Below are 19,816 nucleotides of genomic sequence, written 5' to 3'. Positions count from 1 at the left end.
TCAAAGCTTAGCTTAGGAAGGCGCGACATGTAAATATAAACTGCTGACCGAGAATCATCTAGAACAAACTCAAGAGAACTACAGGTATATGTTGTGAGCAGCAAAGTAAAAAATGACTGAAAATGTTGCCTTTCTCCGCGACAAAACTGCAAATATTCAAAGGCCATGAAATATTTCCCCTCGTTTAGAAGTCTGTATTGTAAAACTAACCAGTGATAAGAACATTACAAAATTTGAAATCACCAGTAATGCAATTTTGAGTTAACTCGACTCAACAAGACTCAGGGCTAAAGGGAGTACGGGCAAGAACAAGTGATGGAGTTTCAGGAGGAGGAGGAGCCGGATCTGTTGTTGTATGCCAGCTCCTGCTCCGGTGAACAAAGACATTTAGTATCAATATCTTCTGCAATATATCAGCCAAAGTTTCATACCTGGTTCGGAGAGGTGAAAGAACCATGTTCCGAGAGGTTTGGAACCCAAAGCTGATCAATTGTCAATATTAAAAAAATACAAGTGAAACCACCAAATCTTATTCAGTGTAAATTGTACTTATTGAACTCGTTCAGATGACTTGGGGACTGATGGCTTGTAGGATCAATGGTCGGATGGTGCTTGCAACCAGCCAGAACATTCACTGGGCAATTGATAATCCAGGAACTATGCAATGCTTATTTACAATCTGCACCAACTGCTTCTTGAACAGATTTGAAACCATCTCGTTCCAAGCACTCCGCCAGTTCAGCCTGGTAAAAAGCATCAGGATTCCATTTTGCCGATTCAGAATAGCAGCAACAAAACATATTTACATTTTAGGATAATTGAAAGCAAAGCACAACTAAAGAGTTACTATAATAGAATTCATCATATTTGTATGTGTCCACATTTTCATATTGATATAAGATGATTCCTCAACTTTACCACCTTCAAATATGACTTGGCCAGTTAAGTTATGCAATCAGGTTTATTCGCAGGTTTTGAAGTTTGACACAAGCAAATTATGGGTCTTGATTGGTTCCCCTAGTCTGGATCTATAATTTATTATAAATGTTTCTATACAATTTCATTATATGCTCTGTTGCTGTGCAAGGGTCAAATATATCATGGGAAGCTTCTGTATTGGCCTACACCACGGGTTCTTGTACAGCTGTTGACTAGATTATTTATATGAAATGCTACACATTTAGAAATAAGAACTCACAGAGAAAGAGAACTGATGGATTTAGGTAGATATGATTAGGTTTAGGCATAGGTTAGTTTGGCCAACATAACAGGTCCACTATCGGGATCCTATTTAGTTTGGCTATGGATTTTCAATTTTTCATAATTATATAGAATTTGAGAAAGCTCTCTGTTGTCAGCCTTTTCACTTCTTATGCTTCCAAACATATAGAGGATACCATTTTCAGCTTGTTGTTTACATTTTCTGGTTTTTGCAAAGGGTAAATGGTACCTGCAATCAAGCTCAAAGCCTTCAGCAACTAAGTCGACGTATAGCTTCAATAGATTGGATGAGGTTTGAACACTCGACCATCTGTTAAATGAGTCTTGTACACCATATCATTGTTTTAGGTATATACATAATGTTCCTCATTCTTGTAATGGATTAATTTGCAACCTCATAATGTTTTGTGGATAGCTACTGACTGAGAATCTCAAGAAATTTGTTGAAAATTACTGAGATTCGTTCACAATAAATTATCATAGTATTAGCAGTATATCTAAAGGATTTACCAAAAGAGTTGTATGGATGGGTAAAATGTGATAACAGACTAAAATATCATGACATATTTAAAACTAATTTAGAATAATTTTCATCATTTTCAATAAGAGAAAACACATGATGAAAGAGACTAATTAAACAGAATAGTATCTATATCATTTTTAATAAGAGAAAACACATTTCGAGAGAGCTAACCAGATTAGTTAATTAAACAGGCATAACAAACAATTTGCAATTTTATCTTTGTAGCAAATATTTATCTATCTGTGAGAGCTACAATGTGTGTATAAACCCAAAAACCCATAAAACTCTTGTCATCTTCATATTTGCAAGGCCCAATAGATCCATGTTTTTGCATCCTAACATTAAATCTTATTTATGCCACCTCTCAGCAAAGACATCAAGCGTCAATTAGGTTAGTTTGTCATTTGTCTCACCAAGGATGGCAACTTGGGACAAAAAAGGTACAATGAATAATCCATGGGTATGCACCAGAAAATAAAGCAGACTGAAAAATGAAGCAAAAAATAAAAACACAAGTCGGCATAGTTTCATAGAAAGGTGAGTCGCAAGTTTTCTCCTTCAAGGAGATAGAATAATAGTATTATCTGACCTAAAACTAAGAAGATGAAACATATATTTGACAACCAAATTTGCTCGATAATATGTTATAAAACCAAGTTGGACTTTCATGTACTTGTTAATAATAAGTTAAATGACCAAAAACTTCATCAGTATTAGTGCAAACCTTTATTTGTGGAATTAATGAAGGTCCATCATAAGCAAAAGCTGTATACAATTGGACAAGTGTTGCTCCAGCTCGAATCTTCTTGTATGCATCTTCACCACTGCATTTCGACAAACACTTATACATAGTTTAAAAGAGATTTTGTTCAAGCAACCAGCGAATTTAAAATTAAATATAATGTCATATTACTTGCTTACACTCCCACAGCCTATAAGTGGAATCTTCCCCTGTAAAAATTAACAGAAATTGGCACCATCAATTAAGATTGAAAGATAGAAATTGGTCATGTCATAGGCAAGAAACAACGCGTGGACAAATAAATTCAGGGTGAAGGGCAGTTTCCCAGTTAAATAAATTAAGAATGTGGAGAAGTACCTGAGTGAGAATAGAATATACATCTCCTTGAGAATGCTAGTGGACATATCAAAGAGTGGCTTTCCACTTAAACCACCAGATTCTCCAGCTAATGGGTGACTAGTTACAGGATCTGGTCTTGAAATAGTTGTATTTGATATAATCTGCAGAGAAATTGCTCATGATTATGCTAGCCAAGTTAGTTGCTGTAACTACTAGTAGTTGGAACAAACAAAAGAATAAACTAAGCTGAAGAAAAAGACACTAGCCAAGTTAATTGCCATACTTACTGCTAGCCAGCATAAAGGAAAAACAAGGTAAGGCTGAAGAATGAGGAACTTCAGAATCTTTGTGAACTACAGTCCTTTATGATCATGCTTCAAACTTTCCGCTTCAAGAAATTACAAATCTAAGCAAAATTCCTGTAGTTGATTACTTTCATACTTGAAAATTTTCATATAAAAACAACTGCTTTGACAAAGGTAAAGAAGGCCTTCTATGAATTATTGCAACTGTTGGTGATGGTTTATAGCTAAAATTGAGAAGATGTAACTACACAAGAATGTTCATAATTCTATAACTCTGCAATGGAAATAATGCTGCCTTAGAAATGCAGAGAAACAAGTAATTTTGTGTTATTTTTGCTCTTTTTTTTTAAAATTTATTCAGGAGGCAATTGAGAAAATGGGACCCTCCATGAAATATTTGCTATCCAAGACTAAAAGGATCCTCAAGGACATCACACGAGATCAAAAAGAAATAAGTGAAATAAGAGCATAATGAATAATCACTCCATGGCATCAAAAAGAAATACTTGATGGTATCAAGTATGTCTAAACCGAGGATTTAAACGTCAGTCCAATACTGGTCTCCTTAACCTAATAACAAGTATGGCACTGGTATACCAAGCAATATGCTTAAAATGGTAAATAATAAAAAATGAACGGTGTGGTAACAGTTGAGGTATGTGTTCCAATACCGGTACTCAGTCGGACTGGTAAAGACCAGTCCATATCAGATTAGTTACACTGTAATTAGTCCCAATACAAACGGAATCCAACACGTGTAGTTAGCTACACTGTCTATCAAATTTCAAGTACAAAAAAATAATGCTTCAAGAAGATCAGAGAAGCTTACCAATCCATCCAAATGGAGAGCAAGAGCAACCTAAAAGTCAACAAAATGAAATGATAAAGAGTATGTACTATTTATGATAGGGCAAAAGAGGATCATCTTACAGCTTACAGCTGCTATGTCCTCAATATCCTCTTTAGACAAGTCGGGAGCAATTTTCACAACCAAGGGCAGTGGGCCCTCTTCTGCCCATTGCATCTCATCACGAGCAGCTTGCACCTATATACAACAACAACAAAACTATAAATTTTAACTATTTGGGGTCGGTTAGCTTGCACCTATACGCCAATCATAATAATCAAAGAGAAGAACTGTAAAAGGATACATAGATTTTCAACTTTCTAACCTTTTTGACAAGTTCTTCCAGTTGTTTTCTTCCTTGAAGTTTGCAAAGGCCAGGAGTATTCAGTGAAGAAATGTTTATCACCTGAAATGGTATTTGATGTTATGCTACAAATACTTACAAGAATGATTCAAGATAATTTTAGCATTAAACACCATTAGCTAGATCTAATTAAAAAGATAGCATAACTAGATAAGCAGAATAGTCATGAAAACTGGTAACCTCCAAGTGAACTTGAATTTTATAGGAGAGTGTTGGTGTAGAAAATGGAATATGTTCTTATCATATAATTGATTATATTTTAAAATGCAATTTAGGAGATCTCATCACAAATAATGTTAACATATATATGAAGAGTGTATTCAAGATAAGAGTCTTTTTTGCAGACCATGCATTAAAAAAAAATTAGGTTCATATTTGCGGAGTTCAATAGGATAACAAATTAACTTCAATTACATCCATGCATGGAAAACCCCTGATAATGGATTTTTCAACTTAAAGCAATCATACACAGCAAATAGGAAAAGAAAAAACATTATCTAATGATTTCGGCAGTCAGGCTTAAAGTAGTAGAAGTCCAACATCATCTCTCTTGATTGATTGTCAGCAACATGGTTATAAGGAAGTCGAAAAACCAGAATATTTCCTCCAAAAATGGCCATAGCTTCCTACTCCTGTTTATAGGAGAGAAGTGGGTGTTAGGTTTGGTGGTTACAGGTAGTTCCAAGAAAAGAAGTGATAACACTTCACCTTATGTTGGTGCAGGTCTTATCAAAGTGGTTAACACATGATGGTTAACAGAATGCATGAATATAACTTGTCAAGATGTGATAAAATTCTTGAATAAATTGTCAAATATTGTACAAGAGACATCAAGAAGCCACAATGACTTGTTGTGGGAGTTCAAGTCTTAGGTGAAGAAAGTCAGTTGAAGATGCTATGATGATAATGCTGTATGTGTTGGAACCATTTCCAGGGCTCCAGATTTGCTGACAAATGAGACTTTCATCCAACAAGTATCGACTGAAAAATTCTATATCAATGGAAACTAAAAAAACTACATATGACCTTCTATTTGAATTAGATGATTTAACTGTTAGATAATCCACGTAGCTTAAAGTGATAATTGTAAAGCAAAAAATGCAAACAATACACATGAATGCAGTAATAGAAAAAGCTTAAAGTTAAAAGATCATAAATAAAGAATTGTTAAACAACATAAAACAAGACTTCACCTAAATGTAAAATGGTGCATGATTGAAACTCACTGGCTAAAACATACAAAGAAAGTAATTAATCCAGTGTCAGAACAATCTGAACATGAACAAGAAAAATACCAAGTAATCAGCATATTGTGATAAAGTATGAACCCCTTTAACATAATCTGAAACTGCATCTTCAGTTGTTTTGTTATTGTCAATATTGACTCCCAAAATGCCAGAACCTGCTTTCCCTCCATGCATAACTTCCCCAGTCAATGATGGTGAAGTACTTGAAATTTCTTCCATTTTCCTCTTACCACGCTGAGCTCCAAGACGCTTTGCAACTACCACAATACCTTCACTATTGAACCCACAGCGGTTTATAACAGCACAATACCTTCACTATTGGAGAGCATACCCCAAGATCTCCACCAATTAATCATAAAACAATCAATCATCAATTTCAAGTACGCCATAGTTTCGGCGATACACATTACAAACGTTCATTCACTGTGTTCCGCACATGAGGTCAAGAACCAACCAAAACCCAACATTCTTAATGAGCATAACACCACGTAACGTCAATCAATTCTAGAAATGTAGATGAGACCTAAGAAGCCGACGATATTAAAAAAAACGTGACAAACCAACGACCACCTGTTTGACGAAATGCTCAAGGAAGCCAAAAGCTTGTTACCTTCTTGGACGAGTCTTCCGAAGCCGTGCTGTAACGCCTCGGCCCGACGCCACATCTCAGCTCGACCTTATTGAACGACGCATCCTTCAGGTAGCCCCTCAAAACCCCGGCCGCCATCGTCGAGCGGAACGCGTTCTCTCTCCTCTCTCGAAGGCGGTTTCAAGCGGTGTGGGTTGTGGCGAAGAGCGAGCGACACCATTTTATTCTGTTGTACTGATGAGATGTCGAGTTATAATTTGACAAAACGATGATTGATAATTAATAATTAATACGATCAATTTTAATTATCAATTTGATTTTAGAAAATTAATTAGAAATGAAAAATATTTATATTTTATATTTTATTCATGTTTGAAAATAAAAGATATTTGTATCTCATAAATCCCTGTAACATGTAAAGCATGTCACTATTCATTTAGTCAGACATATACGATAAGCATATAATGAGAATAAATATGATAAGCATATATGGTGTGCCTAATATATTCTCTCTCAAAATTAACGTGGCATGTTTGGTAATTTCTTTATTTTTAAGTTTTATTATTTTATATTTTAATTATTTGATAATTTAAGAGTTTCATTCGACTTAAATCAAATGTTTAAGCTCACTTATGTGAGGATTCGATGGATGATTTTACAAAATATATATTGAGGATATACCTTTTTGATGTTTAAGTTAATGGCACATAAGGATTTGAGAGATCTAAAAAAAATATAAATATTCTCGTATAGTTAAAGGATTTACATGAGAGCCTTTTATAGTAAATTCCATAATTAAAATGAAGAGTTAATCCATGACATACTTATGCACGATTTGTCATGCTAACATTAATGATTCGATATGGGTGCATCCTCGTTGGCATTAATTGACATCTGATTACCCATGTATCGTTTATTTTTATCATTTTTACATGATATATTTTGTTCTAATAATATCCATAATATTTTGTTCATATTCAATTTTTTTGCTAATCATTTTTCTTTCTGTGCGAGTCTTATATAATTGAGGTGACAAGAGAGGCTAATTCTAAACTAATTAGTCTTTGACGAATGATATCAACCTAATATAACTACATGAGCTTTCAGCATCCGCAACTGTAAGTAACTGTACTGGGAATTTTTAATTTGAAATAACGTAATCTGTCTTACTCAGATGAAAAAGAAAGTGAATTATAATCGATGGGGAAATCCATTGAGCTACATTGGCATCAACGATGAAATTTTGAAAGAATATTTCATTTATACTACATAATATTTATTTTTATTAAATTAATTATAAAAATCCATCAGAACTAACCTAAGCATCGGATTAATCATGTTGAGGACCCTATCTAATCTTGATTGTAGATTGATATTCGATTGAATACCGTCATATAGGTTGGTATTCGATCAAACATCTATGACGTTCTTGACCCCTCTTAAGTTTATTGTGCATGTCAGCTCAAACAAAGTTAGATTAGTCCAAATATTATCGACATCCTTCACATCAATAATTAATAGTCATATATGCATATATATATATATATATATATATATATATATATATATATATATATATATATATATATATATATATATATATATATATACATATATATATATATATACATATATATATATACATATATGTATATACATATATATGTATATACATATATATGTATATACATATATATGTATATATATATATACATATATATGTATATACATATATATGTATATACATATATATGTATATACATATATATATATATATATGTATATACATATATATATATATAAATATATATGTATATATATATATATATCCCCTATATATATATATATATACATATATATACAAAAGTGGTCTCAAGGTCGGCCACATTTGTCTTGAGTTTTGTTGTTGTTTGTAGGTTGATCATTTTTGTCTTTGACTCAACACTTTGGCTCGAAGCATATCTACCTCTTTCGTCATCTATAAACGTTTACTCTCAATTTCCTTAGTCAACCAGTCTCATCAAGTAGTAATTGTTTTGCATTAGAATACATAACATCTTCCATGTTATTTGAGAGCTCCATCCAACTCTATGCCACTCGGGGGGTTCTAGAGCACTAAGATAGCTAATGTTTTACATTACTCGTCGCGATTCTCGCAACATACGAAAACAATTCAAAAATAAGCTAAAACAGGCTATTTTTAGTCGTACGAGCAAAGCAAGAGGCAACACCTTCCCTATTATCCAAGAGCCTTGACAATAGATACCCAAACTATAACAAACCGAGGAGCAACTTATGAAAATTAAGATAACTTATCAATATGGCTCATTTTACCACTGCATCGATAAGAATATCAAAAGGCATCGTCTTGGCTAATGAGGGATCAATGTCCTCTTGAGCTACTTCATAATCTATTGACCATCCTTTCAAGTCACTTTAGATGCTTTCACCCCTCTTATATTGGCATGAGGGGCTCCCATTTCGTTGAGTAAGAAGCTTCAACATCCGGATGGTCGAGATGAGGATCGATTAATGGTTGCATAAGTCTAGGTGAGGCATCGTGACTTACTACAGATTGCCTAATGACTCGAGGCTTTCTCCTTTTAAACCACTCATCGCTTTTAGAAGGGTGCTTCGATAGCAGGTGCATCGGTGGATGGTTCTTGAGCATGCGCTTAGGGGTTGAAGGCATTGAAGTTCCAAGTATTATCTTTCGTCTGATAGAGGCGATGGAAGCATAGGAGCCCATTATAGCTGAGGTAAAGGGGGTCGGACCACTCAAAGTGAATGTCATTGATTTTCTCTTATGTAATGACTTGAGATTCATGCCTGTAAAACAAAGAAATGTATTAAGTATTGTATCAGGAATAGAATAAAGAAAGGAATGATGATATATACCCAAGGTGTTGGGCTTAGGCTGATGTCGATTAGTTAATTTTCATCCATACGTCTGATGGCTTAGGAAAAAATATAAGAACTCTCCTAATTAAAGTATGTGACCCTTCTCCTAGGTAGTAAGGAAGGGACGGGTGTTAGTGATTGTATTTGCTAAACAAGTCATATCGAAGCCTCACTCCAAATTGGTTTTAGATAAAGTACTATCTTTTTCAACCCTTATTAGAAGTTGGAACCCCTTCATCTCAAACCCAACTTGAGTAGGATGATAGCCATTGAGCCTCTTGCAGACTTAGAAGTAGGAATAAAATATGTCCAAAATTGGAGTGATGTCAACATAGCATCATTCATCGATAAAGGCCAGAACATGAGCCTAACCTTTAGCATATTGATGTTAAAGCAAAGAGACCTATACATCTGAACATACAAACACTATCTAGCTTGTGATAACAAGACAACCTTGATCAAGATAGAGTACATGAGGTGCAAGTGCACCTTGATCAAGATAGAGTACATGAGGTGCAAGTGCTTTAGATACTCAAGAGTTAGAGTGGAATCCTAATTAGAGGCATCCTCCATAATTTGAGATTCTAAATGATTGATTTTTGGGTCCACTTATTATATCCTTAGAGAAGGAGGAGGGCAGACTCTTTTCACTTTTGGACTTTCTGATAACAAGACTTTCACCCCCTCAATCACATGTTGGTCGAGGGGATGAAATTCAAACAATAAAGATAGAGAAATCTTTCTTGACACAAACGAGGGGTGAGGGATAGTGCTTCGGAGGTTCGGAAGGTTAGACGTGGGGATAAAAAGTTCAAATACACAATGGAGGACTCATATCACAGAATGAGCTATGTTGCTATAGAGAACCCACTTGTAGGCCCCAAGCACCACTTAAACTCCCAAGTGTCCCATCAAAGTTTTTCTACTAGCATTGGCCAACACAAGCATTGATCATTGGAGGTAGTTTAGAAAATATGCTTAATGCATCATTTTTTGAGCTAAGCATCAAAATACGTTTAATATGTTTTTATTAGGTTAAGCATTAAAAGGTATCTAATGCACCTTTCTTTGGTTAAGAATCAAAGATTGCTTGATACTTCTTTAAGGTTAAATATCATAAGTTATCTGATATGTTATTACTTAATGTTTCTTTCTTAGACAAAATAACGATGGTTATTTGATACATTAACTGTCAATATGCTGAGCCAATACATGACTACACTTTCATATCTTTTAGAGAACTCAGAAAGTACAACTTCATACGTGAGGGTCTAATGATAAGAAAAATATTCATTTTGATTGTGACTACAATCAAATCAAAAAGGTTAAGAATCCAATCAACAATTGAGTCATATAGGCATTAACCTAAATTAAAATTTTAAATAAATATTTTGCTCATATCAAAAAATATTTGTTTCTACTAAACCAACGAGTTCATTATACCATAATAATTGAGGTTAATTATTATGTTGTTATCTTACTCGAAATTCTTACTTTTTATTAGTTTGAACGTTAAAAAGATCATATTAGGAATTCCATTCAACCTAGATTTTTATCCATATCGATGTTCCATTGAGCATCCAATTGACCCAACCTAAGTTTCTTGTGCATTTTGGTTTGAACGAAATGGAACTGATCCAATACGACATCTCTCATAATAATAATAATATATATTATACATGTCTATTTGTTCATGTTATGAGATATATATATATATGTATGTATATATATATATATATGTATGTATATATATATATATTATTTTCTTTAATACGTACGTGTATACTGACTCCACAACAAAGAGAATGAGTTGGCAGGGTTGTCCGCCATGAAATCCTCTGCGGTAGGCGTGACTAGGATCCCGCAAATGAGCCGACCTGGTCGCGATTCACGGCGCTATTGGCAGCACGAAAGAGGTGGGCCAGACGCGATCCCGCGCTCCCATTGGCGGTTGTGTCAGCCTGACGGAGTTCGCGGAGCTTTATATCACCTCAATGCCTGAGCCGTGTGGGGCCCGGTGGGGATCAGCTACCCTGTGGGGCTCCACAAACTCCACCTCGCCTGTCTCGGCTCGAACAGGATCGGGAAAATGAGCCGACCTGGCAGCTTCTCACGGGGTTGTTGGCAGCACGAGCGCGGTGGCCCAACGGGGGCGCCACATAAGCTCCCGATGCCGCCACGTCATTGTCGCCCTTGGCGTCGTTCGAGCGGTTGTTCGGGGAGCGGAGCCTTGCGCTTCCAGAATCATCCTCCGACGTCATGTGGGGACCACGGCACGGCGGGGTTATCGAACACCGTCGGAATTCATCGAGATCTGTGCAGTTGACGCATTCGCTGTTCCCTGCGCGCCGTCAAATAGCTCTGCGTCGTCTCTCCCCTTCATTCTCCTCTCCGAAGTCGCCTGATCGTCTGCTCCTCGATCCTTCCTCCCCTTCCTCCTCATCTACTGCCGCGGTCGCGACGCCGATGTCCTTCGTCGGTGCCCACGGCGGCAGCGCCGCCCGCCAGCACTACTACTGCCACCAGTGCGACCGCACCGTAGCCCTTGTACCCAACGCCGCGGAGATCTCTTGCCCCATCTGCCACGGCGGCTTCCTTGAAGAGGTCGAGCCTCCTAATCCGAACCCTAACCCTAATCCTAATCCGTTCTTCCCCTTCGCCCCCTCCTCCGATGCCTTTTTCCTCTCTCCCTCTCTCCCATTCTTCTTATCCTCTTCCTCCTCATCTTCCCCCGCCGCCACTAGCTTCGACCTCCGGAACCCTGGAGATCTCGCCGGCCTCCTCGGTCCTGACCTCGTCGTTACCCGCTCGGGCCCTGTCGCCCCCTCAGCGGCCCACGGCGCCGCTCCTTTCAATCCGATGGTCTTCCTACAAGATTACTTCCAACAGTTGCTCTCTGGCGGTGCCAACATCCAGGTCGTAATCGAGGGTGGCCCTTCTGGTGGCATAGGCAACCTTGGCGATTACTTCATCGGCCCCGGCCTTGAGCAGCTCATCCAGCAGCTTGCTGAGAACGATCCCAATCGCTATGGCACCCCACCGGCGGCAAAATCTGCCATCACTGGCCTTCCGGACATTAAGATAAGCGTTGAATTGCTTGCTTCTGATGAAGCACAGTGCTCTGTTTGTATGGAGACTTTCAAGTTGGGGGATGAGGCTAAGCAGATGCCTTGCAAACATATCTTTCACAAGGATTGCATCTTACCATGGCTTGAATTGCATAATTCCTGTCCAGTTTGCCGCCATGAGCTGCCAACTGATGATCCCGACTATGAGCAACGTAGAGGGGCACCAGCTGCCCTTTCAGTGCGTCCAACAGCTGGAATAAGGGATCCTGGTAGCGTTGGTGGGTCAGCTGGAGCTTTTGCTGAGGGGGGTGCTCCTAGCCCAAGAACGGTTGAGAGGAGGTTTAGGATTTCACTACCATGGCCATTTAGGATTTTTGGGGCACAAGCTGAAGGTAGCGATGCTGCTGCTGGTGGGAATGATGGTAATGCTGGAGGCAATGGCACTGATGCAAATTCTGGCCGGCAAGGAGATGGGCGGTCAGAAACTCGGCAAGAAGATTTGGATTGAGAGAAATCAGAATCACAGTTTCTTGTTATTGGTATGCTGTCATTTACTTTTGTTCCTCTCTTCAGTTTTGCTGCAAGTTTTGGATCTATGGCAATTTAATTACATTGGATGATGAAGAGGTAAGTTGGTGAATATATCTGCATTACAGTTGTTGGCAATATGCTATTCATACACGAGCTTAGTTGTGCCTAGTTGCTTAAAAGTATCCATTCAACTGGCTTCTTACATTTCATACTTCTTGTTTTCTTCCCTTGTTCTTATTGGGAGTTGGCTATATGTATCTTTTTTCTGCCATTGAGTTCTCTACAAACCAAAAACTCTAGTTAAATCAAGTGCATTCAAACTCTTGTTTATCACTTCTAATAAAGGTTTCTTGGGTCTTCCTCTATCTTTCCTCACATCACTAGTATCAGTTGAGTCACGTCATTTAACCACAACATCTATAGGCCTCCTTTGAGCATCTACATATTATCTTATATGATTATTCCTCAGTTTCTATTCTAAGTACTTTGCTACATTGCATTTTATGTGGGGTACAACCTTATATATTGTTCTTGCTGCAATAGGTGTATGGTAGGTACTTCATTGCTCTATGATTGCTAGCATTATTAAAGTGTGTTAACCATTTGAACTTCAAATAATGCCAATCGAAAAATTTGTGATGTGCAGTTTTGGTTTTATCTTTGTTACAATGAACTTGAGGAACTTTAGAATATCTTTGTTACAATGTTTTTGTTATAACTTTAGGATATCTCACCCTTTTGTTGGCCAACGCAAGCCAAAAATTACAGAGCCATGTGTCAGTACCTCCGATGTTGATTAGCTGACGTGCAAATTCTTTTTTGATGTGATACATTTTGATCCCTTACCAGCCAATGTCGAGATTTAAGATCGAGACCATGCTATTCTGTAGTATATTCAAAGGCTGAAATAACTTAAGTGTCATATAGTTAATTTGTAGAGTTGTTATGTGACAGATACAAAGACTTCTCTAGATATTGGAGAAATTTGTGTGAGATGATCCTATGTTGAATCGTGAGAATATTAGGATATCATGGTTGGCAAGTTGAAGTTGTAGTAGCCTTGATCCAGAGTAGGAGGATTTGAAATATTCAGTGCGATGTTGAGGCATGTAAGATGTTAAGATCTAGTCTTGATTAATCTCACATTGCAGATTTACTCTAATTTGATGAATTCTAAGATATACTTATCTTTTCTAGTGTTCACATCTGGATTAATATAGAATGAAATATTGATTCATTTGTGTCTGTCTTAGATGATTGGGGCAGGCAATATTCAAGTACTTCATCGCAAGTTTTGAGTTGACCTAGTGACTGAGATCTTGGCCTAGCTAAATCATGGGCATGTGAAAAGTAGCTCCACATTGTTAAGCTCAGTTATACGTATGAACAAGTTTAGTTTTGGATCCAATTTAGCATGTGCAATGATATTGTTCTCTTGATTCTTCACCATGGATTTAAAAATTGGTTTTTTACATGTGAATCAAGTGTTGGTATGGGTTGTACCAATTGACTAATCCCATTTCCAAATGAATATAAACATCTAAATATTGACTAAATAATTAATAATAATTTAAAACTTTGGCTGAATATATACTAAATAACAAAATAAAACATGTTTTTAACATGTATTCCAAACCATGTATGAAGGAAAAAAATATAGATGTATGTAACAGTTATAAGTATGGCACGATATATGTATTAAAATCACATAAGTGAGAATCAAATGTCATACTTTATAATTGGCTCACCACGACCAAAATGGCTGCGGCCTATGCAAAGTAGTTTAGAGTCCTCAACATTGGTTGTATATCAAGATTTTAATTATAAGTAAGTCATCCATGGAACTACTCCCACGATATTTGATATCGGTTTATTATGTTTTGTTGACAAAACAAAGTAGTAGCAATAATGGAGTTATCATCATTAATTACTTGTGTGGTAGTAGGTTGCTCAGTTAAGTATGACCTGTACAAGTACAGTGGCAGCAGTTGTAGCACAATATAAATTGTGATTTTATCATTAATTAAAGTGTCATATTTTGAGTAGTCAACTATCACCATGATAATGCTGCCGATGAGATTCAGTTGAAGAACCCATCGAGTCTTGTTGAAAACCAATAGGGTGAATTTACAGATGTTGTGATCATCATCTTGGTTGCAACGTGTTAAAATAGTGTTCAGCGGTCTATGTTTCAGCTCTATGTTTGAATTGTAGGAACATAAGACCTCTGGATCTGGCCATCATCATTGGTAGACATGCAAATATCCATCTCACTGTAATCTCCACAGATCTAATGGATAGTATATTTGATTGAGAAGATGTCTTGTTGTGCAAATTGACTTGTAGTTTATTGATGGCATCCACTAGTTTCCACCTCTATATCATCATCATCATCATCATCTTGTGTTATGTTACTATGATTTAGATTACACTGACATGAAATGACAGTGTTTTTGCTGAATGTGCCAAAAACCTTTCAAAATAGATGTCCCAAAGTGACTGACCACTATAAGTACTTGTTCATGTCTTATTATGAACAACAGTCTAATCAACTAATTATTGTACCTCACTAACTGCATCGATTGCACTCGAGATGTCCAGTTCTTATGTTGTGATGACATAATGAAGAGCCAGTAAGAAGTTGTTATTGGTGATAAGATTTATTGATACTAATACATAGTGTTACTCTTATTCATGATGCTAATATATTGATCATTCCAAATGTAGAAAGTTCACAAATCATGAATTTAAAATATTCTTCAACATGCCATTTGTAGTTCTCTGGAGTATTCAATATCCTAGCAATCATACAATCTCTGTGCAACATATGCCTTCATAATATTCTCCTTAGTAATATATACATGGCCTACTCAATGTAGGATGATGTACAGTGGCTTAACAAACTACAATGGTATAGTCATTGTATCTTAGAATCTAGAGGATAATATGTTCTTCTCATGATTTTCTTATCTAACAAGGCAGTATAAAAGAGGTAACATCCTCTTGAGTTTGGTCTTTTGCTGTTAGATGGACTTTAAGGATATGAAATTTGATGTTAGTCATGTACTACTCAACTGTAAGAGCTTCTTGTAATGAATTCACTCAATCTACCAGAATCTATATCAGAGCTTGAAAGTTTCGTGCATCTGAATATGATTTGATGACTTATGAAAGGTGATCTTTACATTGCAACAGATCAGAAAGTTTATATTTTGGTTGGGCCGAATCAGTTGTCAAACATAAGGATCAGGCCATATAGGTCACATCACCTTTTAAGTGATGAGCTAATTTTGGATTTTCTCAGCCTCCTCCTCAAGTTATTTGTAGACAAATTCAATAGGTTGGGAGCTTGTATACTGGGACTATGTTTCTCAATAGTAAATCCCATATTTCTGTAGTAAGGTCCTCAAGCTATATGTTCAAGGATATGATTTAAGTTAAATCATTTTGCTATTGCTTTTACTATGTATCTTCTTTCTAGTATTAGCATCATCGATCCTGGTCTATTATGCACTCTGAGCTGGGAATGCCTTGATATCTGAACCGGTAACATCAAAATCTGACATGCCAAATGAACTAAAGAATTCCCATATTTCCTCTCAGGGCCTCCTTGTACAGGTAGCCTGGTTCAGCTGATGTGCAATATTGGTTATGTTATCCTGGCATTCCTGCCTAGCCCCTTTGAACTACTATCATTGGGCTGCCTTATATTCGAAGATCAACTCCTTGAGAAGGTCCAACACCATTTCGCTGCCCTGTCATGTTCATATTGGGATGAAGTACCATATCCATACTAGTGTCATATGGTCTCCTCATCCATGTTTGATTCTTCAATGATGCACAAATCTTGGGTCCTCATCAATATGATCTACGAGATCATCAAATTCATCACATATGGGCAACTCAAATGCCAACCTATTGAGGTTCGCCCTTTGGTTTTCCTGTTGTAGCCTTAAGGATCCCTTTTGGGGTATCCTTGCACATTGGCCATGTCTAAAGTATCCACTGGTCATCTCCATTCGGGTTATATTCCTCCAACTTGACCAGTGTATTTGGAGCAGATCCATTGCTAAAGATGGCGTTTGACGGCCATACTATCATATCGGATCACTATTTTGCTAGTAAAATATTAGTTTCTATAATCATTATTAAGCTCATTGAGGCTTACAATATTAAAATTTATGCTTAGATATTTGAAATACAACTTACATCTAACTTAGATCTAACCTAGGCTAGTTCTATGTAAAATCTAGACCTTTGCAAATCTAAGTTGGATCCTCATGAATCTCGGCTAGATCCATATGGATCTTGGTTGGATCTGCATGCATCTAGTTTTGATGCACATGGATTGAGTCTGGATTTATGTGGATTTAGTTCAGATCAAATTTGTCTCAAGGGTATGCAAGAGAATCCTAGTTGAATCTAAGTGAATCCCAGCTGGTTTGAGTGAATCTTGGTCGGACTGGAGCGGATCTGACTTAGAATGAGATAGATCTGTACTAGATATTCATTGATTTGATCTCTTTTGAACAAGAAATTAGGAAAGGGAAATATAGATGTTGAACTAAAGCTTTTAGTCTAAGCATGAAACCATGATCACATGACAAAAATGTAAAAATGAAGTTTCAATCAACAAAAACTGACCTATAACTTGGAATTTGAGTTTCAGATTTACCTTGGTTCAAAGAAAAACGATGATGCATTCTTGGCTTTGAACCTTGATTTGCAAGAAGATAGTGATCTGGGAGAGAAATTGTGGGAGTTTTGAGAGACACCAAGTGAAAGAGGGGGGCTTGGATGGGGAAGGTCAGGTGATTGGGCAATACACTTATGATGTGATATATAATTATATACCAACTAATTCCTGATTGGTATGCATGGTTCAGTATGAATATTTGGCAGGACAGTCCATATTAGACCAAAGTGGGCAAAATCGTCCATTTTGGTTTGCACAGTTAAAGTCCATATTGTTATGGACAAAACTGTAAAAAGGGTGTTCGATGTAATGCTCATATATATCCGTGTCTCTCGGTTTTGTTCATGCTTTGTATAACATGTAGAGGGCTTGCAGTAGGCTTAGTAGCCATATTTAATTGGCTTTTATGGTTGTTTCAGGTTTTTAAATACAAGTTGTGTGCAGTCATCGTGCAGAGCCAAAATTGCCCCAAAACAAGACATCCAGGTTATCATTTTGGAATTTTCTAATTGGAGTGGGGCCAAAATTGCCCCACTCCGCAGAGTGGTGCAGACTGTCAACCAGCACAGCACCCACCCAAGAGCTACTCGGGTGGCATATAGTTAGATGAGCCTTTAGGGTATTGTCTAGGATTGGTTTGTTGCTTTGTTCCACATCAGTGTCATGTAGGCACTTGTGGGGACTTTTGGCCGTGGCGGACCATCTTGGACCCTTTTGTCGTGTGCCCGTTTAGAGCTTGTGAAGTTTATGTTTGTAATTTGTATTGTCTATCAAGTGTTTACCGAAATGACTGCTTATGGATCCCGAGTTAAACATTTTCTCTAGCTCGTCTTCTCTTTTGTATGTCCTTAAGGGATCATAAGAGGTTTCGGGGAGGCTGACTCTTTGCGGACGGACACGTGAGGATATCGCACGACTTAGGCAAAACTAATTAAGTCTGTGACAATATAGTGGTTGTTGGACTAGTAAATACTACTGGTCTGCACCAGCTTAAAAGTTGGTGTTTGAATCCATGGTTTCCACTTAAAAATTTTGGTCTGAGTCCTTGCTGAATCTTGTTACTTGAACCTAATAGACAGGCCTAACTAACTGTTACTACTTTGTTTGTGGCATGGTTAATGTCCATTGTCTTCATCAAGAGGGAGCAACATATAGTTATTTTATTTGTGCATGAAATGTGTGATTTGGGATGTTCTTTTTGGTTTTTTTCCCTTTCTTGGTTGTAGGATGGAGGCATTTTCATTTTGTACAAGGTTATTTTGATGATGAAAAATAAGAAAATCACCCACCTGCCCACCCATACAAACACACTAATATACCTTAAAGTAGCATCCTTCCAGAACATAATGCATACAACAAGCTGCACAAAATTGCAAAAACACAGTAAAAATAATTGTTTGCTTTGTTCACTGAAGTTCGACCGTGGAGATAGTAGTCATGTCAGGTTGTTCTTTATCCGTGAACTAGAGATCTTCTAGATCAAGTACTCCCTTGTCTTCCCTCTTTTCTGTTTCTGTAGCCCATAACCTGCAAAGTGGAGCTCCATATGTCAGATAACTTTCTGTGAAACAATAAAAAGAAAAGGATTCGGGTTTTGCCCTACAGGTTATCATCATTCAGATTTTGGTCATTTCTTTCAACTCTCCCATTCTTTGTTCTATCCACCCAGTCATCCTCACCTGGTCAAGCCAAGAAAACATGTATGTGGCCTTTCCCCTTCCAATCATATTGTATCTGAGAAATTGCTTTAGTTTGTCCGCTATTCATGTAGCGATGGATCCAAGTATATTTTACTTCTACTGATTTTGTAGGATGTCACCTGTTTTTGGTTGGGGATAACTTTGTTTATGTGAAATTTTGTATTTGAACAAATTAATTTATATACTATAAGCAAGAAATTCATACGGATGATGATTCTTAGTTGTGTTCTTGTATACACCAACTGATATCAAGGGCGAAAGACAGCCCGCAATCTTGGATGATGATGATGATGATAATGATTTTGAGTTGTTTGCTCATATTAACTCGTTTCTATTTCTCTTCTTGTAGGAGGAACTTCCAAGCCACATTCTCCAAGATACAGTTGAATACCCACATGTTCGAAAATTTCCAGTCTACTGTAACAGATTTTAGATATTGAGACTTTGTTTAGAATAATCACTTGTCATTTGGTTCATTTTGTTGTGTGGATGATGCTGTAAGCAGTTGGGGGATTGATTTGTATGCTCCAATGACCCAGACATGGGGTCAAAAGACGTGAGTCATGCATAATCACTCAGAATGATCCATGTTCTTTTGTGGTCAGATCTCATACCTTACTGGATTTATTTGTGTCCATATTTCGTCATATTGCATTTAAAATAGTGTATGATCTTCAAAATCCTGATATCTAATGTTCTAGACTTGCATTCTTGCTTTGTTCTTATCTATCATAATGCAGGTT

At 36.9% G+C, this 19,816-nt stretch overlaps 2 protein-coding genes across 2 annotated transcripts; one reads left to right on the top strand and one right to left on the bottom strand.

Annotated features, from left to right (window-relative positions):
* Nucleotides 1–106: 106 nt before the first annotated feature.
* Nucleotides 107–6,382, bottom strand: LOC135587045 (dihydroorotate dehydrogenase (quinone), mitochondrial-like). Its single transcript, XM_065092341.1, has 8 exons — nt 6,199–6,382; nt 4,303–4,383; nt 4,068–4,175; nt 3,960–3,989; nt 2,844–2,986; nt 2,658–2,695; nt 2,469–2,568; nt 107–743 (listed from the first exon to the last, which is right to left on the bottom strand). Exons 1-6 carry the CDS (start codon nt 6,313–6,315, stop codon nt 2,677–2,679), a joined length of 498 nt encoding a protein of 165 aa, XP_064948413.1. The 5' UTR covers nt 6,316–6,382; the 3' UTR covers nt 107–743; nt 2,469–2,568; nt 2,658–2,676.
* Nucleotides 6,383–11,301: 4,919 nt separating this feature from the next.
* On the top strand, nt 11,302–19,677 carry LOC135598488 (E3 ubiquitin-protein ligase RING1-like). Its single transcript, XM_065092339.1, has 2 exons — nt 11,302–12,685; nt 19,423–19,677. The coding sequence occupies exon 1, from the start codon at nt 11,338–11,340 to the stop codon at nt 12,652–12,654; it is 1,317 nt and encodes a 438-aa protein (XP_064948411.1). The 5' UTR covers nt 11,302–11,337; the 3' UTR covers nt 12,655–12,685; nt 19,423–19,677.
* Nucleotides 19,678–19,816: the final 139 nt, after the last annotated feature.

The sequence above is a fragment of the Musa acuminata genome, chromosome BXJ2-1 (genome assembly GCF_036884655.1).
Source record: "Musa acuminata AAA Group cultivar baxijiao chromosome BXJ2-1, Cavendish_Baxijiao_AAA, whole genome shotgun sequence".
NCBI classification, from domain to species: Eukaryota; Viridiplantae; Streptophyta; class Magnoliopsida; order Zingiberales; family Musaceae; genus Musa; species Musa acuminata.
Note: the sequence above shows the minus strand (reverse complement) of the source record. Positions and strands in the feature narration are given on the sequence as shown.